General features: G+C 43.3%; 1 protein-coding gene across 1 annotated transcript in view; it reads right to left on the bottom strand.

Annotated features, from left to right (window-relative positions):
• The window catches only part of LOC136144256 (ATP-binding cassette sub-family C member 4-like), a 152,903-nt gene extending 132,084 nt beyond the window's left edge, over positions 1 to 20,819 (bottom strand). Inside the window, 3 exon segments of the mRNA XM_065902002.1 lie at positions 14,400 to 14,520; positions 15,066 to 15,176; positions 20,642 to 20,819. Coding sequence (XP_065758074.1) covers positions 14,400 to 14,520; positions 15,066 to 15,176; positions 20,642 to 20,715 — 306 coding nt within the window. The 5' untranslated portion in view covers positions 20,716 to 20,819.
• Positions 20,820 to 27,319: the final 6,500 nt, after the last annotated feature.

The raw sequence follows: 27,319 nt of genomic DNA, 5'->3' as shown, positions 1-27,319 counted from the left end.
CCAGTAATTTCTCTCTCAAAAAAAAAAAATAGAAAGCAAAATAGTGAATAGCACAAAATTGTGAAAACAAAACCCCAAAGTACATATAGAGAATAAGAATACACATATTAAATATGATTCTTGCAAGCTTCCAGAACACATAGGGCAGAAGTGACTATGGCCCTCAAAGGTACACTGAGTAAATCAGTACCCTCCACGCACAAGGAAAGGTTAGAGATGAAGAGTCATTTAACAGGACAGCTGGCAGCAGCATTTGTAATCTGTGAATATTTCCATTTCTGGCATTTGGTAAAACTGGCTGATGCAAACCGGTAAAAGATTTTCCGGCTACCAGAAGATTAGCTCCTACATATGGTCAATGCTCTGTTCCAAGTATTAACTCTAAATCAAATAATGGTGTGAATCCCAAGGAAAGGTCCAATTTCAGAAGACTCTGTTTATCTTGGAGAATCTCTCAGAGGCAACGAGTGGCTGTGGCTGGGGACACAGACACTGGTAGCAGTATTCCCAGGACCTAACTCCAACACGTGTACACTGGTGTGAGCACACACCACCAAGGAATTCTCTCATCTGTACATTCCTGATTCTCACCTTCAACTAATAAGAGATAAAACAACTGAGAAAATATTATCAACCATGCTGCTGCTGCTGCTAAGTCACTTCAGTCATGTCCGACTCTGTGTGACCCATAGACGGCAGCCCACCAGGCTCCCCAGTCCCTGGGATTCTCCAGGCAAGAACACTGGAGTGGGTTGCCATTTCCTTCTCCAGTGCATGAAAGTGAAAAGTGAAAGTGAAGTCGCTCAGTCATGTCTGACTCTTAGCGACCCCATGGAATGCAGCCTACCAAGCTCCTCCGTCCATGGGATTTTCCAGGCAAGAGTACTGGAGTCGGGTGCCATTGCCTTCTCCTATCAACCATGAAACTAACCAAATTAAAACATTCTTGATAAGCAGAAACAAGGTCAAACACTGCCCCCTTAAACCCTTCCTCTTTGACATCAATCTATGACCATATGTATATTCTTTCCACAAACCAATTGAGCATATAGTTTTATTCTTTCACAAGAATTCTTCACAAACCTGAAATCATAAAGGATCTTTAAAAGAGCTGAAGTTAATATCACCACATCCATTATTCAGGATTATCTGAGAGTCTGAGTCTCTGAGACAGGCATTTTATTTTGGGCATACAATGTGGCATGCAGAATCTTAGTTCCCTGATCAGGGATCAAAAACCTTGGCATCTACTATGGAGAACAGTGTGGAGATTCCTTAAAAAACTGGAAATAGAATTTCCATATGACCCAGCAATATCACTGTTGCATATACACACTGAGGAAGCCAGAATTGAAAGAGACACATGTACCCCAATGTTCATTACAGCACTGTTTACAATAGCTAGACATGGAAGCAACCTAGATGTCCATTGGCAGTTGAATGGATAAGGAAGTTGTGGTATATATACACAATGGAATATTACTCAGCTATAAAAAAGAATGCATTTGTGTCAGTTCTAATGAGGTGGATGAAACTGGAAACTATTATAGAGTGAAGAAAGTCAGAAAGAAAAATACCAGTACAGTATATTAATGCATATATATGGAATTTAGAAAGACAGTAATGATAACCCTATATGCAAGACAGCAAAAGACATACAGATGTAAAGAAGAGACTTTTGGACTAGTGGGAGAAGGTGAGGGTGGGACGATATGAGAGAATAGCACTGAAACATATACATTACAATATATAAAACAGATGACCAGTGCAAGTTTGATGCATGAAGCAGAGCACTCAAAGCTGGTGCTCTGGGACAAGCCAGAGTGATGGGGTAGGGAGGAAGGCAGGAGGGCTAGGAGGGGGGTTCTAGATGGGGGAACACATGTACACCCATGGCTGATTCATGTCGATGTTTGGCAAAACCACCACAATATTGTAAAGCAATATGTCTCCAATTAAAATAAATAAGTTAGTTAAAAAAAAAAAAAAAAAGGAAAAAACAACCCTGGCATCTGCATTGGGGACATGGAGTCTTAACCAGTAGACTGCCAGGGAAGCTCGAGGTAGACATTTATTGAGAGAGTCCTTGGTACTCAGGCCCATGAAAGCACCTGACATTGGGTCCCACCTTTTGCTTCTTGGGGTAACTTCTTGCACAGTTAGTTTAGATGCTAGAACTTCTGAGTGGGTAGAATTCTTTCTCCATGTTAATTCACTTGAAACATTTCTCATGAAACTTCCCCATATCTCAGTCATGGGAAAAAAAACACAAAAAAGAAACAAGCTATCAAAGTTTTACCAAACATTTGAGTGACACATACAAGCAGAAAAGAGTGGGCTTGTAGGAAAAAATGAATAGAATCTTTAGGACTGGGTGAAAGGTGACAAAAAGTAGAGTTGAGAAAAATCCAAAGATAAGGAGGAAAAGCAGTGAATCTGCAGATATCATAACCATCAGGATTCTAGACATACTAGCCTTCACTCGTCTCTTACACAGTGGTCTTCATCCTGACCGCACCTTAGCATCACCTGGGAGGGGATAAGTGCACTCTGACACCCAAGGCCCAGCCTCCAGAAACTGGTTTAGGTTCAACTGATTAGGGTAGAGAAGATTCCTCTCCCTGTAGATTCTGGATGCGGAAACTAACCCCGTATAAGTACCTGCTAACCTACACTCTTGCACTGTCATGGCATCTGAGCCTGGAATAGCCACAGACCTGATCTGCAGGAATAACAAGGAATTATAGTGATCCCAAAGACTTTTTACCAGAGTTCCATTGAACATTTCATGCTTCCAGAAAAGTCCAGAGATTACAGTATTGAAACTGAAAATGTTCATTCTGCACAGAAAAATAAAATGTTCAGAAAAAAACTATATTTAAGAAACATTAATAAAAAGATGAGTCAGAATTAGCCTGGAAAGTTATCTATAAAAGGAAAAGGAGAATTAGAATAGAGCTAACAATGTTATCAGACTTCTTTAAGTAGTCTTTTCTTGATTTTGGAATCATTAAAACATTATACAGAATTATAATTATAAAATAACTAAATTTTAAAAATGCAATTCCTAAAATTTTAAAGTAAAATTACATAAAAGTACCTAAATATACACACCCATCCTGTTGGTTTGCAGAGCCATATAAAAAAGAACTAACAAATGTGATTTGAAACAAAATAACCTGAAAACACATTCTCTGCGTGATACATCCACATGAACACAGTATGAACTCCAAATGAAAATAAAAATATTAAATTGCTTTCAGAAGTCACTTTAAAAGGTACAACAAATGAATAATTATGCTGATATCATTGAGAATTGGGCTTAGACATTGGACAAAGAGAATCGATGATGGGAGAAAAGAGACATGCAAGCACAATAACAATAAACTGTGGAAAATTCTGAAAGAGATGAGAATACCAGACCACCAGACCTGACTCATGAGAAACCTGTATGCAGGTCAGGAAGCAACAGTTAGAACTGGACATGGAACAACAAATTGGTTCCAAATAGGAAAAGGAGTATGTCATGGTTGTATATTGTCACCCTGCTTATTTAACTTATATGCAGAGTAAATCATGAGAAACGTTAAGCTAGAGGAAGCACAAGCTATAATCAAGATTGCTGGGGGAAATATCAATAAACTCAAATATGCAGATGACACCACTCTTATGGCAGAAAGTGAAGAACAACTAAAGAGCCTTTTGATTAAAGTGATAGAGGAGAGTTAAAAAGTTGGCTTAAAGCTCAACATCCAGAAGACAAAGATTACGGTATTCGGTCCCATCACTTCATGGCAAATAGATGGGGAAACAGTGGAAACAGTGGCTGACTTTATTTTTGGGGCTCCAAAATCACTGCAGATGGTGATTACAGCCATGAAATTAAAAGACACTCCTTGGAAGAAAGTTATGACCAACCTAGACAGCATATTAAAATGCAGAGACATTACTTTGTCAACAAAGGTCTATCTAGACAAGGCTATGGTTTTTCCAGTGGTCATGTATGGATGTGAGAGTTAGACTATAAAGAAAGCTGAGTGCTGAAGAATTGATGCTTTTGAACTGTGGTGTTAGAGAAGACTCTTGAGAGTCCCTTGGACTGCAAGGAGTTCCAACCAGTCCATCCTAAAGGAGATCAGTCCTGGGTGTTCATTGGAAGGACTGATGTTGAAGCTTAAACTCCAATACTTTGGCCACGTGATGCAAAGAGCTGATTCATTTAAAAAGACCCTGATGCTGGGAAAGATTGAGGGTAGGAGGAGAAGGGGATGACGGAGGATGAGAGGGTTGAATGGCATCACCGACTCAATGGACATGAGTTTGGATACACTCCAGGAGTTGGTGATGGATAGGGAGGCCTGGCATTCTGCAGTTCATGTGGCCACAAAGAGTTGGACATGATTGAGTGACTGAACTGATCTGAAGCACAATAAGATGAAGTAAAAACACTAGTGTCCTCATCTGAATTGGATTGGAACATCCAATATAAACATCCAATGGAACATCCACATAAACATATTTGTTTACCTTAAAAAATGTATTCTAACTTTGTCTAATGAAAAAGCCAAGAAAAACAATCAGGAGCAGTAAGCTCCTCTAGCAACCAGACTGTAGTCTATAAATACCATTTCACACTAAAAGAAGACAGGGTTGATTGGAGAAATGGATGACTCCAGGGCTGAGCAAATGCTGTACAAAATGAGATAAAAACATCCTGTCATACCAGAAACCAAAAAGCAAAACAAAAAATAACATTAAAAAAAAAAAAAAAAAAAAAAAAAAAAAAAAACAACTAGCAAAGACTTCTAGAGATGTGCAAAATACTTAGGACCCAACCTGAATAGACTCCCACTGCCCAAAGATGGCCAAAGGTTGGCACAAGCATAACAAATGAAATGGACTGAAGCAGATCAGAAATGCTGAAATCCATGAGCTCAAACTGACATTCACAAAACCAAACCAAACAAACAATAAAAACTCACTAGCCCCAGAGGAAAACCAACTTATCATTTTGAAAACGGGTTTTAAAAAGTAAAAAAATCATTTTATCCTGCTCTCCCTATAAATACTATATTTCAGGGTTAATCAAAGAGCTTAGAACATCCCCATTTTGCAACCCTTAATGAATTAATGGACTTTGAGAAAGGATCATGAATAGCTCCTAACAATACACACACACCTATACCACCACCTCCAAAAGATGTTATGTACCTCATAAGGGAGATATACAACCCTACCTCCTACATAGACAAAAGGGGTGAAGAAAATCCAAAGGAGTTACATCAAACTTCTAGACCTAACACCAACCTAAGGTGCCAGAGGAACATGTTAATTGACACAGGGGGAAAAGTGATCAGCCAAATCCAGGCTGTGGGAATCTCTACAGGACAAACAACCTAGAGGCACGGGGTGGAGGGGAACAGAAAAGCAATCTGTATAACCTATGTCAGCCAAAAGTACCTTATTTAACACTGCTTCTGACAGCAAGAGGGGAACAAGACAACTGTGAGCACTGGCTAGATATTGATGACATTGAAGTTAATATTTATGCATCATAATAACAATGTTTATGCTAAATATGTCTAGTGGGAGAAGATTCCACATCTTTTAAAGATACATACTAAAATATTTATGGATAAAAACAATATGATGTCTTGGAACTGCTTTAAAATAATCTTGGGAAGTGAAAGTGAGTTTCAGATGAATCAAAACTGCTCATTATAGCAATTATTGAAGCTGACTTAGGGTGACATAGGGGCTTATTTCCCTTTACCCTTCTGAGTTCTTAGCTGAGGATCCCTATAATAAATGACAGAATAACAGAAGAAAATCAAACAGAACTTTATTAACATGTATATCTCTGAAACACATGCGAAATAGCAAGAAGAGTTGAGGTTGTGGGAGGAGAGGAAGCCTCAGGACATGATGCAGAGAGTGCTGGTCTAGGAATCAGAAAGCTGTGCTTCAGAAACCAGGTTGGCCACCTGCAAGTCACAAGATTCTAAGCCCATCAAGTATCCTCCTACATCTCCAGGTCCTTATCTATGGAAATCCCCACCTTGCCTCCCTCGGAGGAATCCTGGGACAACTAAATGAGCTGCAACAGCTCAAAGTGCTCTGAAATCATTTCAACATTTTTATTAACAGAAGTCCAGGGCAGAGACTTACTCTATTCATAATGGCAGAGGCTGGTTTCGCAAAGGGCTTGGAAAATTCATTGCTGCTTACAGGTGATCATAGTAGAACAAGAACTCCTGAGAAAAATCATGTGTAAAAGTCAAATTTTCCACCCTGTAATTAAAGTTTCACTTCTAAGCAGATTGCTAAAATTTTTAACCATTATGAATGCAGTCTTTTAAAAAAGAGACACCTACCACCCTGACTACTTAAAGAAAATGGATTGAGGGGAGTGAAGTGAACAAATGAAATAGGTAAGGAAACTTAAGAGGTACAAACACCAATTTATCAAATAAATAAAAGGAGATTGGGAGAAAAGATAAATAAATAAAATCTTTAAAAATAAATCACAAGATTGTAATATATAACATAGGAAATATACTCAATAATACTGGAATAACTTTTTATGGTGACAGTTGGTACTAAAATTATTATATACTGTATCAAATATTAAATCACTAATGATGTATACCAGAAACTAATAAAATATTATAAGCCAATCATACTTCAATTTTAAAAACTCTTTTAATTTTCCAATAAAAACTTACATATACTTAGAAAAAGAAAAGAAAAATGGATTGGAAATCATCACCCTCATTTATAACTCAAGGTCATCACTGTGGATATTACTAACACCTAATGGCTAACGCGATGCTCTCAGGAACCAGCAGGGCGCACACAGCAGGTCTGCTCTGCAGGTCCCTATCTCCTTGGCTCAGTGCCCCCTCCTCCTCTCCCTGCTGTGTGGTCCTCAGTGGTTGCTCTCAGCCCACAGTATCTTTGCCATCAGCAGCCACTCCTCAGCCTCCTGGGTTGAGCAAAGTGAGGGACACATGGAAGAAAGGGTTGGGAAATAAAGGCAAAGTCCACTGCAGCTCTCAGGGAACCAGCCATGAGTCCAGGCACAGAGCCCACTGTGGGATGCAGAGGATTCAGTTTACTTCTTGCCCATCAGCTGAGTTCCAAAGTGAAGGTTTACACACACATGGGCTTCCCACAGCCTTCACCTGGACCAGAGACCACCAGCAAAAGTGGCTTCAGGCAAAGGCCAAGTGACCAGACAAGGCTGGGCCACTTCTTAGGGTCTTAGGAAGGAGACGTAACCCCTGGCCACACCTCCCCTCTCAGGGGAAGGTTTTGGGTGAACCCACTCTAGCTCTCTGAGGTCATCCCACTTACACATCAGCAAGCGGAGACCTCACCTCTCAGAGAGAAGCCCTGATGACCTGGGGAGGTGGTCTCTGTGACTCAGGCCCAGGCAGAGACTTCAGGCTCCTCCTCTCCACCCTGAGGGCCCCGGGACGGCAGACCCGTCCTCCCCTCCTGCAGTACCTATGGAGGTGCACACAGGGGCCAGGGTGCTGGGAACTCTCTGCCTGTTCTGTTCTAATTAGGGGTGACCTGCAAGGGCTCCACAGCCTGGTACCTGTTTCTCTGAGTAGTAGAGATACTCCTCACTTCTCATAGGACAGAGGTTTTCATATCTCAAAATCCTAAAACCTAAAAGCCTCACCCAGGACTGGCATCACCCTGCTTTTTCCCACCGGTGCTGCCAGGAGTACCTGGGAGGCCCGGCTCGTGCTGTGAGTGGAAAGAGCACACTGCTTGGGATCATGGATGATCGACAGGGCGTTCTGTGAACCCAAGGAATTAAAGAGGGCTGGAGGTCACCAAGGAAACACATCTGTGTTTTAGAGACTTCTGGATTGAGTTTACATTTTCCACTGTCTAAAATACAAAGACCAACAAGCAGTACAGATAGATCACAACATGGGAAGTTGCTTCATAAAAGCAATTATTTAACTAAGTAGCACTGCTACTAGTACTAGCAGTACTACTACACAGATGAACACTTACATTTATGGTCCTCTACTCCCCACTTCTCCACCATGACCACTCAACAACCAATATCCTAAAAGAGAGGCCAGAGCTCTACCACTTGCACCTTATGCAGCCCCCAGGGACCTTTCTGGACCCTCAGGTGGCTCAGATGGTAAACTGTCTGCCTCTAATGCAGGAAACCTGGGTTTGATCCCCGGGTCAGGAAGATCCCCTGGAGAAGGAAACAGCAACCCACTCCAGTATTCTTGCCTGGAGAATTCCATGGGCAGAGGAGCCTGGCGGGCTACAGTCTATGGGGTAGTAAAGAGGCGGACACAAATGAGCAACTAACACTTTCACTTTTGGCAGGATGTATTCCAGGGGCTGGACAACTTTGAAACCAACACTCCCAGCACCACAGTGGGGCAGATTTGCTCTCAGGAAGAACCCCAGATCCTGCGGCCTCTCCCTCTATGTCTGCTTCTCCCATGAGCTGCCACAGCCAAGACCCAGGACTCATATTAGGATGTGATCCATCCAAGGCTTAGTGACCCCATCCAAGGAGCCAACAGCCCAGGACAGCAAGAAAAACAGGCAGCTCAGTTCAAAACCAGACACATGGGCTAAGGTTTGAGACCCACTTGACTTTAGGCTTCTTTAGCATCTGGTACCCAAGAGAAACTAGAGAACCAGGGACAGCAGAGAAAGACCTGCTCCAGGATATGATCCAACATTAAACCCTGAGGCCACTCATCCAACCAGGCACCTGGCATGAGTCACAGGCAGACACCGAGGCCCCAGGGTTTCCTGATAAACAGAATTCATGAGAGCTCTGCTGTGTGAGGTCAGGAAATTCTGCACAAACAGGCCACACCAGCTTGCCACCTGTGTATTTCAGAGACTTACTGTGACTATGTGGAAATACCATCACTGGGACAGCTACGCACAGGACAAAGAAGGACTAGGACAGCCTGAAGGGCTCCTGCTCCCTCTCCCACCCCATATCCTTCACAAGGCACTGCAGCATCTAGGTGGTCAGTGCCCTCTCAAAAGTGGCACTCTGCCCCACACACCTGTCCACCCTCTGGCACAATGCCCAATCCACTTCTATCATCAGTAAGAACTCCATCTCCCAGAAGCATCCAGTCACCTGTGAGCTGATAGATTCTCTGGTCTCTCCAGTTGTGTGAGTCATATTTCACCTACCCAGCTGCCCACCGCCCATAGGTCCTTCAGTACAGCACAGCCTTTAAACAAGAGCCACGCCGCCCACCTGTAAACCACCTGGCCCACCCACCTCACCCCAACACAATGGAATGAAAACAGCTCACACCTTCTCCACCTAAAACACCCCTTTCACAGCAACTGCATCTTCCATCCCTCTTGCTCTCACACACTCACAGGCCTCCCATATCCCTAAGGCAGCAATAAGGTACCATGGAGACCACGAGCCACCCGGGGGGTCTGCAGCAGACCTCCAGCAGGCTCAGCCAGAACAAGGGGCTGCCGGCACTGTGTCCCCAGGTGAACTGTCCTCTGGGGGGTCTTGACCCAGGATCTTCAGGGTCATAGAGGTCACTGACCACACAACTTTCTGCCTTTAATTTTCCCTGCCCATCCCCTCCTCCACCCTCTGCCAATGCCAGGCTACCAGGACCCCCTTCAACCAGCAAAACACCCCCACAGCCAAGACGGAAACCAGCATGGAGGGTGCACAGAATTCATGCTGAAGTTGAAGCTCCTCCGCAGGGGTCTGGCCTGGATGACTTGGCCTATGGGGAGGGGGCACCCTAGGGAAGGATGTGCCAGGGATATCCCAGGGAAGAGCTCTCGGGAGCTCTGGCAGCTCCAGCCCAGATTTGCAAGGCCCCAGGTTCTGTTCCACAGAAAGGGGATGATCCTTTCTTAGAAAGCACTGATCAGATGTGACCTGGAAAAGCCAACAATTACTTGCTGAGCACCTGTAAAATGTTTTACATTATTCTGGACTCAACTCCAAGTCGTGTCCAGCTGTTTGCAACTCCCTGGACTGGAGCGTGCCAGGCTCCTCTGTCCATGGAATTCTCCAGGAAAGAATACTGGAGTGGACTGCCATTTCCTTCTCCAGGGTATCTTCCTGACCCAGGGATTGAACATGGGTCTCCTGCATTGCAGGCAGATTCTTCTGAGCACCAGGGAAGCCTACTATTAAGAGACATTTCTAAGTATAAGGACAGGTCAATTTAAAAAGTATCAGCAGATACATGTTTGACTTTATCTTACAATCTATAGGCAAAACATTAGAATATGTAATGAATCCATACACCTTTTCCAAAGGAATACCCAAGACAGAAGGAGCAATAAAGTTATAAATGACAGTCATCAATCAGATGAAATAATTGTGATGAAGCTTGTCTCTCTCAAAGAGATGGGGACTGGGCAAGTGGTCAGGAAAGAAATACAACGTGCTTTTAACTTAGTATGAGATATAATGTTCAGTTCCATGTTGTTGAACATAGTTCTGTTGTTGCCACATAAATCCTTTACTTCAAATTACTGTCCAAATGCTTTATTAAAACTCCACTTCTGGCCTTTGTTTACATTTGTTGCCATATTCTCATCTCTGTCCTCTGACTTCCTCCAAACCACAGGACCCATATTCCCTGAGGTTGTAAGATATTCTTTTGGTCCAGGATCACTCAGCATTTATACTCAGCACCAAGAACATCCTAACATGATATAAAATACCTTTCCTTTCCAGTGCTATCTTTCCATTACACCTCCGAGGAGTGGCTGCTGTGGGGTGCAGGAGGGCTGAGAGGAGCTACTCCACATTCAAGGTCAGGAGGGGCAGTTGTGAGAAGATACCCCTCGTCCAAGGTAAGGAGCAGAAGCTGCGCTTTGCTGGAGCAGCCATGAAGAGATAACCCATGTCCAAGGTAAGAGAAACCCAAGTAAGATGGTAGGTGTTGCAAGAGGGCATCAGAGGGCAGACACACTAAAACCATAATCACAGAAAACTAGCCAATCTGATCACAGGACCACAGTCGTGTCTAATTCAATGAAACTAAGCCATGAATGTGTGGGGCTACCCAATACGGTCAGGTCATGGTGGAGAGGTCTGACAGAATGTGGCCCACTGGAGAAGAGAACGGCAAACCACTTCAGTATTCTTGCCTTGAGAACCCCATGAACAGTATGAGAAGGCAAAATGACAGGATACTGAAAGAGGAACTCCCCAGGTCAGTAGGTGCCCAATATGCTACTGGAGATCAGTGAAAAAATAACTCCAGAAAGAAGGAAGGGATGGAGCCAAAGCAAAAACAATACCCAGTTGTGGATGGGACTGGTGATAGAAGCAAAGTCTGATGCTGTAAAGAGCAAAATTGCATAGAAACCTGGAATGTTAGGTCCATGAATCAAGGCAAATTGGAAGTGGTCGAAGAGTGAATGTCGACAATCTATGAATCAGCGAACTAAAATGGACTGGAATGGGTGAATTTAACTCATATGAGCATTATATCTACTACTGTGGGCAGGAATCCCTTAGAAGAAATGGAGTAGCCATCATAGTCAACAAAAGAGTCCGAAATACAGTACTTGGATGCAATCTCAAAAACAACAGAATGATCTTCTTCATTTTAAAGGCAAACCATTCAACATCACAGTAATCCAAGCCTATGCCCCAACCAGTAATGCTGAAGAAGCTGAAGTCGAATGGTTCTATGAAGACCTACAAGACCTTTTAGAACTAACACCTGAAAAAGATGTCCTTTTCATTATAGAGGACTGGAATGCAAAAGTAGGAAGTCAAGAAACACCTGGAGTAACAGGCAAATTTGGCCTTGGAGTATGGAATAAAGCAGGGCAAAGGCTAATAGAATTTTGCCAAGAGAATGCACTGGTCATAGCAAACACCCTCTTCCAACAACACAAGAGAAGACTCTACACATGAACATCACGAGATGGTCAACACCAAAATCAGATTGATTATATTCTTTGCAGCCAAAGATGGAGAATCTCTATACAGTCAGCAAAAACAAGACTGGGAGCTGACTGTGGCTCAGGTCATGAACTTCTTATTGCCAAATTCAGACTGAAATTGAAGAAAGTGGAGAAAACCACTAGACCACGCAGGTATGATGTAAATCAAATCCCTTATGACTATACAATGGAAGTGAGAAATAGATTTAAGGGACTAGATCTGATAGAGAGCCTGATGAACTATGGACGGAGGTTCGTGACACTACAACAGACAGGGATCAAGACCATCCCCATGGAAAAGAAACGAAAATGCAAAATGGTTGTCTGAGGAGGCCTTACAAATAGCTGTGAAAAGAAGAGAAGCGAAAAACAAAGGAGAAAAGGAAAGATACTCCCACTTGAATGCAGAGTTCCTAAGAATAGCAAGGAGAGATAAGAAAGCCTTCCTCAGTGATCAATGCAAAGAAATAGAGGAAAACAATAGAATGGGAAAGACTGGAGATCTCTTCAAGAAAATTAGAGATATCAAGGGAAAATTTCAGGCAAAGATGGGTTCGATAAATGACAGAAATGGTATGGACCTAACAGAAAAAGAAGATATTAAGAAGAGGTGGCAAGAATACACAGAAGAACTGTACAAAAAAAGATCTTCACGACCCAGATAATCACAATGGTGTGATCACTCACCTAAAGCCAGACATCCTGGAATGTGAAGTCAAGTGGGCCTTAGGAAGCATCACTACGAACAAAGGTAGTGGATGTGATGGAATTCCAGTTGAGCTATTTCAAATCCTGAAAGATGTTGCTGTGAAAGTGCTGCACTCAGTATGCCAACAAACTTGGAAAACTCAGCTGTGGCCACAGGACTCGGAAAGGTCAGTTTTCATTCCAATCCCAAAGAAAGGAAATGCCAAAGAACGCTCAAACTACTGCACAATTGTACTCATCTCACATGCTAGTAAAGTAATGCTCAAAATTCTCCAAGCCAGGCTTCAGCAATATGTGAACTGTGAACTTCCAGATATTCAAGCTGGGTTTAGAAAAGGCAGAGGAACCAGAGATTAAATTGTCAATATTCGCTGGATCATCAAAAAAAGAGTTCCAGAAAAACATCTGTTTCTGATTTATTGACTATGCCAAAGCCTTCGACTATGTGGATCACAATAAACTGTGAAAAATTCTGAAAGAGATGGGAATACCAGAATACCTGACCTGCCTCTTGAGAAACCTGTATGCAGGTCAGGAAGCAACAGTTAGACCTGGACATGGAACAACAGACTGGTTCTGAATAGGAAAAGGAGTACATCAAGGCTGTATATTGTCACCCTGCTTATTTAACTTATATGCAGAGTGCATCATGAGAAACACTGGGCTGGAAGAAGCACAAGCTGGAATCAAGATTGCCAGGAGAAATACCAATAACCTCAGATATGCAGATGACACCACCCTTAGGGCAGAGAGTGAAGAGGACCTAAAAAGCCTCATGATGAAAGTGAAAGAGGAGAGTTAAAAAGTTGGCTTAAATCTTAACATTCAGAAATCTAAGATCATTGCATCTGGTCCCATCACCTCATGGGAAATAAATGGGGACACAGTGGAATCAGTGTCAGACTTTATTTTTGGGGGCTCCAAAATCACTGCAGAGTGACTGCAGCCATGAAATTAAAAGACACTTACTCCTTGGAAGGAAAGTAATGACCAACCTAGATAGCATATTAAAAAGCAAAGACATTACTTGCCAACAAAGGTCTGTCTGGTCAAGGTCATGGTTTTTCCAGTGGTCATGTATGGATGTGAGAGTTGGACTGTGAAGAAAACTGAGCCCTGAAAATTTAATGCTTTTGAACTGTGGTGTTGGAGAAGACTCTTGAGAATCCCTTGGACTGCAAGGAGATCCAACCAGTCCATCCTGACGGAGGTAAGTCCTGGGTGTTCACTGGAAGGACTGATGCTAAAGCTCAAACTCCAGTCCTGTGGCCACCTCACGTGAAGAGTTGACTATTGGAAAAGACCCTGATGCCGGGAGGGATTGGGAGCAGGAGGAGAAGGGGATGATGGAGGATGAGATGGCTGGATGGTATCACAGACTCAATGGACATGAGTTTGATTAGACTCCAGGAGCTGGTGATGGACAGGGAGGCCTGGCATGCTGCGATTCATGGGGTCGCAAAGAGTCAGACATGACTGAGTAATTGAACTGAGCCACTGAACTGACTGACTGACTAATGTTTTAATCAATTAAGAAAAATAGTAATCCCCAGAGTTCAAGCCCTTTAAGCACCTGTCTGTTCTAAAGAGAAATGCAACTGCTGATCTACCTCATGATTCCTCGATGAGATTTACCCTTAAACCCCTGTCCTCTCCCCACCTCAGTCCATCCATCTCAGGACTGACCCATGTACACTGAAAAGCAAAGCGCTATATGTAAAAGCTTTTACCTCAAGAAATGTTAACATTCCCAAAACTAAGTAGGATTTCCCGTAACACTTTACGATTGCTTTCACTAAAGAAGGTTCCCGCGCATCTTTCTGGGCTCTCAACACTTCTTGATCCCAGTACCTGTGGAGAGAAACAAAGCACCGTGAAGACCAGCCCTGCCATAGAAAACAGGGGAGGGGACAGAGCAGAAGATGAGCCTTCACTACAGGGCGCTCTGAGGGGCCCCATAGACGCTGGCTAACTGTTCGCAGGGCTCCTGGAAGATGAGCAGTGCAGACACTGAAGCACCAGGAAAAGCACCAGATCAGGTCTTCAGAGAAAAGTCCCAGATTATAGAAACAAGTTCCTGCTAAGCTTTGCTGAACTCACAGGTCATGAGCAGCTCAGAAGGGCAGACACTGTCCTCCAGGGACCCCACCTCTGGGGCCAGAGCTCAGCCTCCAGGGCCATGGCTGTGGGCTCCCTCCACATCCATTCACACGGGGAACACAGGCTCCCCCAGCCTCCAAAGTGGGCTAAGCCTGGGGTCAGCATGAAGGGGTGAGGGTTCAGTGTCAGGGAAGGAGGCTCAGAAGACCCCAGAGGAAGGCAGAGCTTTGCCCACACCTCTAGCCCCACGTGGAAGTTCTCACACTCCCTCCCCTTCTCCCTCCTGCCGTGCTCACCCTTGCAGCTCTTCTCCAAGATGCTGGGAGCGATCTTCTGGAAGCACCGAGTACATGTCATTTGCTTCTAATTTCCGTTTGTGACCAATTTTAAACAAGGGGTTTAGCCACCTGTTAAAAATTAAAAAGACAGTGACATATATCCAAATTACACATCTTTGTCTAATTAGAATCCTACATTCATGGACATTGTTTTAAAAGAAGTCTACATTTTAAATATACAAAGATGCAGGGAGAAAATTAGACACATGCTTACAAACACATAAACACATATATCAGGGTGTCAGTAAGTCACTTTGGCTTACACACACTATAACTTAACTAAAATACTCTGTTTGTGGTCTACTGAACATACATTGTACATCTACTTTAATTATTAAGAAAAATACATTTAAAAATCAAAATAAAGTTACCTTGGTTCGGGAGCACAGAATAGAGCTGAATGGCCATTGTGGATAAGGCCGTAGATACATTCCTATATTACCAAGCACTTACATTTTCTGAACTGCATCAGACTCAAGGATTTTGCCGTTGTTGTTTAGTGGCTAAGTCATGTCTGACTGGTTTTGTGACCCCATGGATTGCGGCCCTCCCAGCTCCTCTGTCCATGGGATTTCCCAGTCAAGGATACTGCAGTTGCCATTTCCTTCTCCAGGGGATCTTCTTGGCTCAGGAACCTGTGTCTCCTGCACTGGCAGATGGATTCTTTACCACTGAGCCACCAGGGAAGCCTATCAGACTCAAGAATGCCTCAGTCATATTCACATAAGACCAAACTTGTGGTCTCAAGACCTCCTTAGTTCAGCTAATAACACAAAGGAAGTTTTACAGGGGATCACATTACAATACAACACACTGAGTCCAACAGGCTCTGGACCCTGATCTCCTTACAGCCCCGTCAGGCTCCCCTCACGTGAGCCTCTTTCTGACCCCGACCTTCTGAAGATGTCCTAAAGATGAGTAACATATTTCCAACTAAAATTCATACATTGATTTTTCTTACAGTTCTCCCTATAATTAAAGCAGAAATTGCTAGACAGTGTAAGATTTACTTTAATTTCAATTTTTAATTCCTTTTTTAGTTTCAATTTTTCTCTTCTCAAGTAAGCATCTTACTCTTTGTTCCAATTTCCAGTCATTCAGAGGAATGCCTCCCTGGTCTGGAAGGTCATAAAGCATTCAGACACAGAACAAGACAATCATTAACTGCTGTCCAGTTTATCAAGGGAAAAAAAAAAAATCTAACTCCAAGAAGACCATTAGATCGTAAAACATACATTTGGTCCCTACATGATGGTCTGGGGTCTTGAGAAAGGGTCGAGGGATGGCGTTGCAATGTCTAGAGAAACTGAGAACCTGAGGGATCCAAGAAAGCCATAAAATTGACAAACTGGACATTGTGATGTTTGCATTAATTGGTCAAAGATGACTTCTATTAGTCATGAGTCAACCAAAAATGTACAAATACTAGTAAAGATATAAAACTGCTATAATCCTTGACTTTTGAGGGTCCTTCACCCCCTCTCAGAGTCTATGCTGAGGACTTTGTATCTCTATCTTCTAAAATAAACTTTGCCTCTGTGTTTGCCAGTTCCCGGAATTCATTCTTTGGCTCTGTGAACAGAACTCAGGTTTCATGTTTCATTATCACTTCTTGGCAGATTAATTTCTTCTGAAATGTAACAAAAGACTTTCATAAGGGCTGAAATTTTACTGACTGTGGGGTCTGCCACCTTCAAGCCTCGGTCAGGGAATAAATACAGCCCCCTAAACTTCCAGGAAACTCCACTAACAGCTGACAAAATCACCAACCTACAGTTCAGTTCCTTCATGCCCAGGTTTCTGCCAAGGGACATCAAGGTTACCCCCACTGCCACCCCACCCCAGCAAAGGCATATGTGTTAGTCAAATCCCTGTTTTCTTGGGGCCCAATCAATCTTTCTGACGAGCCTTCCACCTCCAGGCATGGCTGACTCTAGATACAGACCATGCCCAAGGGCTCTGGGAACAGGATCATACCAGACCTGGAGGGGTCTGGTCTATGGAGGCAGTATCCTGGATGGAAGGGCGCCACCATTAGTCTAAACATGACTCAAAAAAACCCAAAGACAGTGCGCCCCTGAGGGTCCTCAAGACCCCTGGGGCAAGTACCACCCACGTTGGGCCATCAACTGTCTCCAAGAAAACTCTACTAGTGGATATTGGGCTATACAAGGCGCACATCCCAATCCAGGTCACATTCAGATTTTAATTACACTCACCCCACCTCCCATCTAACTGGAGCCATTCATCTAGTCAGGAGGAAGCTGGACTGGACTGGTAATAGAAAGAGTTGTCGATCCTGTAGCATCCTTGTTGAGCCTAGAGGGAGAAGCAATTTATAAAGCCAAAACTATTAAAAAAAAAAAAAAAAAAAAAAAGCACTCAAACATTGGCCTGGGCTACTAAAGAACCTGGCTCTAACTTTAGAAAGATGAAATCTTCACTGGGCCTCTGGTCCGCATGACACTGGACCACTGCTAGCTTCTGATTACCTGCTGGCTGATCAAGGAGGAGTTTGTGCCCTTGTAACAATTTCCTGTTGTTTCTATGTTAACGTGAGTGGTCAAATAGAAGACAGTGCAACCTGACTGTTAGAGAAGGCTGTTTGCAGACAGAGAAGGATGAATATCATGACATCACTTATATGTGGAATGTAAGTAAAGGCTACAAATGAACTCTTTACAAAATAGACTTAGAGTCTCAGATGTAAGAAAAAAATAAACCTATGGTTACCAGGGGGTGAGAGGAGGGACAAATTGGGACACTGGGATTGACGTACACACACTATAATATATAAAACAGATAACTAAGAAGGACCTACTGTACAGCACAGAGAACTCTATTCTATACTTTGTAATGGCCTACATAGGAAAAGAATCTAAAAAAGAGTGTATATTTGTATATGTGTAACAGATTCACTTTGCTGTAGAGCAGAAACTAACACAACATTGTAAATCAACTGTACTCCAATAAAAATTCAATGAAGAGAAAGTCGCTTGATCAAATACTCAGAACAAGAAGGGCCCTGACTGAACAAATTTGGGTGGGATAGTATCAAAAGGGCAATCTCAGCTTCCTGGGCTTCTGCCATTCTTAGGACCCCTTACAATTATTCTCCTTCTCCTGCTCTTTGCTCTATGTATCCCCAACTGCATCATTAGTTTTATCCAGTCTTTACCCAGGTGTGAGAAATTGGGACTTCAGGCAGGTGACAATCATATCTATTTTAGCTATCCACTCCAGTATTCTTCCCTGGAGAATCCCATGGAGAGAGGAGCCTGGCAGGCTACAGTCCATGAGGTCACAAAGAGTTGGACACAACTGAGTGACTAACTCTTTCCTGTTCACTTCCTGCTTTTATCTGAATCTCAGGCTCAAAGGGGGAAGTTACAGAGAAAAATAAAAACTGGTTAGAAATAGTTAAGCCCAAAATTGGAAAGGAAATGGCAACCCACTCCAGTACTCTTGCCTGGGGAATTCCACGGACAGAGGACCTGGTGGGTTACATTCCACGGGATCGCAAAGAGTTGGACACGACTGTGCACAAGGCAGGAGACCAATCTGGTGACATACGTTACATGTACAAGGAACACCGTCTTCAGAGCCAGCCTGCTTGACTTGGGATCCTGCTCCATTACTTACTGGCTGTGTGGCGGTAAGCAACCTACTCAACCTCTCTGCTTCAGTGCCTTCAAGTATAAAATAAGAGGTAATAGTGCCTTTCCCCCCAGCAGGAAAACTGGAAATGGGTGCTTAACCAAATCAATGAAAAGTCCTCACCTTCCCATTTCACATTTTGAAAATTCACAAACAGAAGGTGTTTAGAAAGTTCCTTGCCCTGCCTGAAGTTAAGGAAAATTTTTCCTACTTTATTATTATTTATAGTAACCATACTCATATTCCTTCTTCTAGGCCCCTTTTTCCTTAAGGGCCACCAAATGGCCAAGAGATGAAGTTACACACATTGAATACACCACCATCAAAACAAGCATAGGAGCTCCCAACCCTTGGAGATCCCCTGGGCTGTCCCATAAAACAAGGAAATACTAGAATTGGGGGTGGGGGGGGAAGATAAATGGGTTAGGGTCCAGAAATAAAACAACTAGTAATCATCCAAGTGTGATTAAAGCCCAAAGTTTCAGGACCACACAGTTAGTGGTCCCAGCTACCACATGGAACAGTTCAGTTAAGAGCTTCAACTCTCTGAGCTCTTTTTCATCTGTGTGTTTCCTCTGGGCTCAGGGACCCTTCAGTGGTTTCAGGAACAAATGACTCCTGGGCAGGACCACCTGCATCAAGACCATGCACTGCTTCCCTGAAGGCTAGAAATTGGGAAAGACCTCTCAGGCTTCAGAGACTCTATCTCCAGAGTGGTCTTCAAAGATGTAAGTGGAGATATTCAAAATAAGGAAAGGGGCTGGTCAAATACATCCTCCAATCCTGGCTGTGTGTCCGAGGCAAAAGCAAAACGTGTTCAAGAAGTGTTCCCAATCATTAAATAAAAAACCTTTCATCTTTTACCCACGTGAAATTTGCCACAACTAGGAACCAGGTCATAGAGTGAGAGCCACACAGGGAGAAACGGAGAGGGAAAGAAACACAGGGTCACAGACCTGGGGGCAGAGGGGACCCAGGGCAGCTGGAACACACTGCCACACAGGGCATGTGGGAAAAGGCGGGGACATTACTGAAAGATGGCAAAGAAGGTGGAGCACTGAAGGACTGATGCCTTCGAACTGTGGCGCTGGAGAAGACTTCTGAGAGTGCCTTGGACTGCAAGGAGATCAAACCAGTCAGTCTTAAAGGAAATCAACCATGAATATTCTTTGGAAGGACTGATGCTGAAGCTGAAACGCCAATATTTTGGTTATATGATGCAAACAGATGACTCACTGGAAAACGGTCTGATGCTGGGAAAGATTAAGGGCAGAAGAGGGTGTCAGAGAATGAGATATATAGATGACATCACATCACGGGTGCAATGGACATGAACTTGGGCAAACTCCGGAGACGGTGAGGGACAGAGACCGGCAGTGCTGCCATCACGGGGTTGCAAAGAGTGGGACACGACTGAACAACTGAACAACAATGGTCTAAGGCACTAATTAGATGAAGGAAGCTGTTCATAAGCTGCTTGGTTGGGGCTGGGGACGGGGTAGGGGGTGGGGTGTGACGCTTCAGTTCAGAACTGGGAATTCCTGAGCAGTTCAGGGGAAGCCGGGAAGAGTAGAGGCGGGGTGCTCAGTGCATTTCCCACTGGGCTGGGATTCCCCATGGCAGCCTTCCCGCTTCCTGCTCTCTGGGTCTGGAGGGGCTGCCGGCAGCAAGGCACGGAGACCCTGTACCTCCGCCACCAGGTCCCCGGGTCCCCTCCCCACCCCTGCTCCCCACTTCCTTGCCCAGTCGTGCCCCGCCTCCCCAGGGGGCAGGGGGCAGCAGGACAGCGTTGGGAGGGTCCACACTCGTTTCCGAAAGAAAGTCGCGGCAGCGGAGGGCGCCGCGACTGCAGCGTATCACGGCCGGGGGGCGCTCACCAGAAGAACAGGCGCGAGCAGAGGTTCGCCTTCTGCAGAGGGTTGGGCTTCACCTCCGGGTGCCGCGGCGGCATCGTGCCGGCCGGGGCGGGCGTGGAGCGGCGCTGCGCTGCTCTGGCCTGAGTGAGGCTCCCGCTGCTCCTGGAGGCGACGGCAGGGAAGTTGGCGATCAGTCCGCCTTCGGGCCGGAGAACCACAGGCTTCTGGGGGTGGAGCACCCACAGCCCGCCAGGTCTCCGCCTCCCGGGACTGCACAACCTCCCGGGTCGCCTCCCGGTCACCGACTCTGCGCTGCTGTCACCGCTCTGAGAGAAGTAGGGCCGTGTGGGGGGCTGCAGGACGAAGAGGCAGTCAGGCCAAAGCTTCCAGGAGCCGCATGCGAGTGGGAGGCAAGGCCACCGGCTCTTTGGTGGAGCAGGGTAGAGAGGACAGCACGAACAAACCAGCTGCAAGGATCCCACCTGGCTGCAAACTCTGCTGAAACTCCTGTTCTGAGCCCAGGCACTCCCCCAGAGGCGAAGAGGGGAGGCTCAGGCTCTGCCCTCCTCTGCTGCTCCGAAGCTCCCCATGGGCTGCAGGGACGGCCTGGAGAAAGATGGTGGAAGGCATGAACAGCCCACGTGAGATGTTCTGTGGCATCTCACACGTTGCATTGTGAGGGAACCTCTGTGAGCTTTTTGCTGCCCTTCTAGATTGGGAAAGGGGACTCTGGGGGGAGAGAAACTACCTCCTAATTTCTTTCATCATGCTTTCAAAACTTAGATAAGTAACAGTGACATATATCACAAAATACATTTCTGGGGACCTTACTTCAATTTCAACTCTAACAATGTCCTGTTCAGGAAGGTATTGTCCCTATCCTACAGATGAGAAAGGTGAGGCTCAAGGACAGCACTTGTCCAAGGTCTTGGACCCACGTTTGGGGTTCAGCATGGTTGTCTCACTGGTAGACAGACAATGTGTGTGAAAAGTGCCTAGAATATGCTGTGTGAATGAATGAATGAATGACTGCAGGACTGAATGAACAAAATCTTGGGCTCCTATTCATAAGTGTTTAGTTACCAGCTCAACAGTTTCTCTTCCCTTCTACTCTAAATGAAGAAAGATAAAAATTTATGTACCCACAAGATCACCATATTATTCTTTAATAATTTCTCATATACCTTGGCTAAAATTGGTATTATTAATGATGGCTTTTAGCTTCAGTTATGCAAGATGAAAAGGTAAGTTCTAGAAAACTGGTGTACAGCAATGTGATAATATTGCTGTGTACTTTTAATTTGCTTAAAGAGTAGTAGCTCTCAACATAAAAAAGAAAATAAAATGGCAAAAGTGTGAAGTGATGGACATGTTGATTGGCTTGGTTGTGATAGCTTACAGCGAATGGTGTCAAATTTGTGATCTCTGAAGTAGAAGATTTAGCTTTGGGACCAGGGAACAGGCTTGATCACTGAAGAGCTTTTGTGCTGCAGAGTTTTAGTAAACTATGAAAAAGGACAGAGAAATCTTCTGACGTAGACATCAGAAGGGGGACAGGGGGCAGGAGATGGAGAGTGCCCCCACTAGGTAGTCTTACCAGGCCTTATATATTTTACCAGACCCACTCCCACAACATACATTTGAAGATAACAGGAGTAATCAGAAGGTTCTCAAGAAGGAGAAACATGTCCTGGAGCAAGCTACATTGTTATTTGACTACCACAAAGCAATGTAGGAAAAAAGTTTGTCTTTTTCTCCTTGAGAGCCCCAGACCCCTTTCTCCTTCTCAGGGACCCTGGACTTCTTATCAACCTACCTAGGAAGTGACTCTCTCATTTGTGATGAATATTTCACAATGTGTATGTAAATCAAATCAACATGTTGACCATCTAAATATATATACTATTTGTCAATTATACCTTAATGCCAGAGGGGAGATTGATTTTAAAGAAACCTTTAATGTATTCAGACTTTTTTTTTAATGAGTCAAACTTATAAGAATGGCAAGGTGTTGATAATTTTGTATTGATGGGCATGATGAGAATTTGTTACACTATTTTCTTGATATTTCATTCAAGTTTGAAAATTTCTGTTGCAAAAAAGAAGAATGATTAGAGCTGAAAATTGTAATTTTTCAATTACCTACCTTTCTTGTGTCAGTTCTCTCTCAGATAATGCAATCCACAATGTATGGTACCAGACTTGTCCTGATTTACAGTTCTCTTTTACATTCCCTACATTTTCCAGTGCTGTAAACACTCAGCAACTAGTTCTACTTCAAAAATGAAGGAATTGGTTGCTACAGTTGGAAGTCTAGTGACTTCCTTGGCAGACTGCCCCAGACTGTTCTGTCGGGTCCCCACAACTATCTCAGGACCATAATTAGCCATCTCCAAACTGACAGATACATTCAGTCCCTTTAGCTTCTGCTGTCTATTTTTTCTTTCTTTTTTTTTTTTTTTAAACTAAGATCTTTTGAAACTTCTTAGCATCCTCTTCTGGACATAAAAACCTTGAATGTGATCTAATTCATTAAAAGAAATCATCCTCACATTTCAGAACTTTGTTACTAGTAATGAATTACTTGTGTCACTTCCCACTGGCTCTCAGACATACTTGCATTATGACACTTTTACAGAGAATTCTGGTATAAAAACTTAAACAAAACTCCTTATTTTCTTTCAATATATTCGATTTGATCTTCCTTTAAGATGTTGTAATAATAATGGAATTGAGTTATTTTGTTTTCAGTTCATTGGAAACACTTGTCCATTACTGAGATGAGTTGTCCAGAAACTGTTAAGAGTTGATAAAGATGTCCTCGGAAAAGAATATACCTAAAAAATTGAAATTCCTATTTTCATTAGGCTCACAATCTAGAAAAAGAATAGGTAAAAAGGAAATTTCAGCAAAAGAATAAAAAATAATAAAATAACACAAACACATTCATTCTTACCCTGTTAAATTAAGGATGTTTCATGATGCTACTGGTGCTGACTGTCATGCAGTTTCACACTTCAAATGTTTTTCAGCCAAATACAGAGGCCTAATAGATTAAAAAAAATAAAGAAAAACAACAGAAAAACCAGAATACCCCATCCTAATGAAGGCAAAGTCTGATAGGCACTGTAGTATATTATTGGCAAAATATAAATTAGAATAGTTTTTTTCAGAAATTAATCTAACAATATTTATTATTAAGAGCCTTAAAAATGTTCATTCTTTGCGACTCAATAAAATTTCCACTTTGAAGATGAAGAAGATAAAAAGTCAGCTATAAACAGTACAAATACTCAAACAGTAAAAAATCTGCCTGCATTGCAGGAAACCCAGATTCAATTCCTGGATTGGGAAGGTCCCACAGAGAAGGAAATGGCAACCCACTCCAGGAAGTACACTTGCCTGAAGAATTCCATGGACAGAGCAAATTAGCAGGGTGTAGTTCATGGGGTCACAAAGACTAGAACATGACTGAGCGACTAACTTTCACTTTCATGTTTCTCAGAGCAGTGCTTACTATAAAATTAGAATTTAGAAACATCCTAACTTCTAAGTTCAGCAAAAGCAAAATGACTAAATAAATCATGAATCATTTTTAGAGAAGTGCTTTAGATTTCCCTGACTGTAGAGTTGATAAGAATCCAGGTGCCAATGCAGGGGACACAGGTTCAACCCCTAGTCCAGGAAGATCCCACATGCCCCCAAGGGGCAACTAAGCCCAAGCACCACAACTTACTGAAGCCTTTGTGCTTAGAGCCCATGCTCCACAATAAGAGAAGTCACTGCAATGAAAAGACTGTTCAGTTCAGTCGCTTAGTCGTATTCAACTTTTTGTGACCTCATGGACTGCAACATGCCAGGCTTTCCTGTCCTTCACCAACTCTCAGAGCTTGCTCAAACTCATGCCCATTGACTTGGTGATGCCATCCAACCATCTCACCCTCTGTTCCCCTTCTCCTCCCGCCTTCAATCTTTCCCAGCATCAGGGTCTTTTCCAATGAGTCAGTTCTTCACATCAGGTGGCCAAAGTATTGGAGTTTTAGCTTCAGCATCAGTCCTTCCAGTGAATATTCAGGACTGATTTTCATTAGGATTGACTGGTTTGATCTCCTTGCAGTCCTGGGGACTCTGAAGAGTCCTCTCCAGCACCACAATTCAAAAACATCAATTCTTTGGCACTCAGGTTTCTTTATGGTTCAGTTCTCACATCCATACATGACTACTGGTAAAACCACAGCTTTGACTAGACAGACCTTTGTCAGCAAAGTAATGTCTCTGCTTCTTAATATGCTGTCTAGGTTTGTCAGAGCTTTTCCACCAAGGAGCAAGAATCTCTTAATTTTATGGCTGCATCACCATCTGCAGTGATTTTGTAGCCCAAGAAAATTAATTCTGTCAGTGTTTCCATTGTTTTCCTATCTATTTGCCATGAAGTGATGGGACCAGATGCCATGATCTTAGATTTTTGAACACTGAACATTAAGCCAGCTTTTTCATTTTCCTCTTTCACTTTCACCAACAGGCTCTTTAGTTCCTCTTCACTTTCTGCCTTAAGTGTGGTGTCATCTGCATATCTGAGGTTATTGATATTTCTCCCGGCAATCTTGATTCCAGCTTGTGCTTCAGCCAACCCAGCATTTCACATGATGTACTCTGCATAGAAGTTAAATAAGCAGGGTGACAATATCCAGCCTTGACATACTCCTTTGCCAATTTGGAACTAGTCCATTGTTCCATGTCTGGTTCTAACTGTTGCTTCTTGACCTGCATACAGATTTCTCAAGGGATAGATAAGGTGGTCTGGTATTCCTATCTCTTGAAGAATTTTGAATAGAATCTTGTGATCCACACAGTCAAAGACTTTGGCATAGTCAAGAAAGCAGAAGTAGATGTTTTTCTGGTATTCTCTTGATTTTTCTTTGATCCAGTGGATGTTGGCAATTTCATCACTGGTTCCTCTGCCTTTTTAAAATCAGACTTGAACCTCTATAACTTTTCAGTTCATGTACTGTTGAAGTCTACCTTGGAGAATTTTGAGAATTACTTTGCTGAGTGAGGCCCCAGAGAAGCCTTCTGAGGGCTGCAGCTCCAGCACATATCTGATTGCAGCCTCATGAGGGACCCTGAGCGAGATCACCCAGCGAAGCTGCTCCCAGATTAATGACCTTCAGAAATTCTGCAAGATTTGGACTATCCAGGAGTCTCTGGCAGAGGCGTGAGTTGACAGTGTCCTGCTACTGGGTCAGGGACACTGAATGCAACAGAGTGTGCACAAGTCCTTTTGAAGGAGGTCACCATTATCTTCATTACCCCCCACCATAGTTTGGCCTTAAGTCAAACAACAGAGAGAGAACATGGCCCGCCCATCAACAGAAAATTGTATTAAAGATTTACTGAGCATGGCCCCACCCATTAGAACAAGACCCAGTTTCCCTCATGGTCAATTTCTCTCATCAGGAAGCTTCCATAAGCCTCTTATCCTTCTCCATCAGAGAGCAGACAGAAGGAAAACCACAATCACAGAAAACTAACCAAACTGATCACATGGATCATAGCCTTATCTAACTCAATGAAACTATGAGCCATGCCATGTAGGGCCAGCCAAGACGGACGGGTCATGGTGGAGGGTTCTGATAAAACATGGTCCACTGGAGAAGGGAATGGCAAACCACTTCAGTACTCTTGCCTTGGGAACCCTGTGAACAGTATGAAAAGCCCATGCACTGCAACAAACAGTAGCACCCACTCACCACAACTAGAGAAAACCCAGGCAACAACAAAGACCTAGAACAACAACAGCAAAAATGGTATTGAATGCTTTGAACAATGACCAAAACGGGAGATCTTAAAAAAGTTGGATCCTAAGAGTGTACTGATGAAAGCAACAAAGGAGTTGTGAGGTATTCTGGCAAAGAAGCTATTAGGCTCGGCCTGCCATTCCCATTCCTTCATTTCCCTTTCATGGAAAAACATGTTGTGTATCACCTGTCAATGCAGAATCAGCCTGCTGTATGTTGATTTGTATATTGACCTATCTTTACTGCACTGACAACTAATACCTTTTACTGACTCAACTGTAGGTTCTTTCTGGATTCCTAACATTTGACTATGACTGAGCTTTGGTAACTAAAGTTGTTGTTCTTTTTTACTTTGTAGTAGGTTTTTTTGGATTCTGCCTGGTGATGGCATTTTACTATTGACCAGATTCTACCACACAGAGGAATCGAGATTAAAGTGATGGTTTTTTGTTTTTTGGGTTTTTTTTTTTTTTTTTTTTTTGGTTTTGTTTGTTTTACTGCCTGCAGTGGGTTTCTCTGGATTCTGTGTGGTGACAATATTTTACTATTGACAACAATCTAACAGATGGAAGATTGATAAGTCGATAAGTCAATAAGCTTTAGAAATGAATCAACTGGGAAAGAGCAACTGGTCTTTGGTTCAAAGCTGGCAGTTTTGATCAGAGAGCCTGAGGTGCCACCTCTTCAAATGACCTGATCTGTAAGGATACATGTCATGTAGCCACACAAAGTTCAGAATCAAATTATGTAGTATAGCTTGTATCCCATGAGAGATACCATTCTGTCTAAATTGAGACCAAATTCTGGACTAAAAGTTTTGATACCTTTATGTGTATATCACTTATTGTTCAGCAACAGTGGAGAGACATAAGTTTCTACTCATTAATCAAAACAGCTAGGG

Source organism: Muntiacus reevesi, chromosome 11 (genome assembly GCF_963930625.1).
Source record: "Muntiacus reevesi chromosome 11, mMunRee1.1, whole genome shotgun sequence".
Lineage (NCBI taxonomy): Eukaryota > Metazoa > Chordata > Mammalia > Artiodactyla > Cervidae > Muntiacus > Muntiacus reevesi.
Note: the sequence above shows the minus strand (reverse complement) of the source record. Positions and strands in the feature narration are given on the sequence as shown.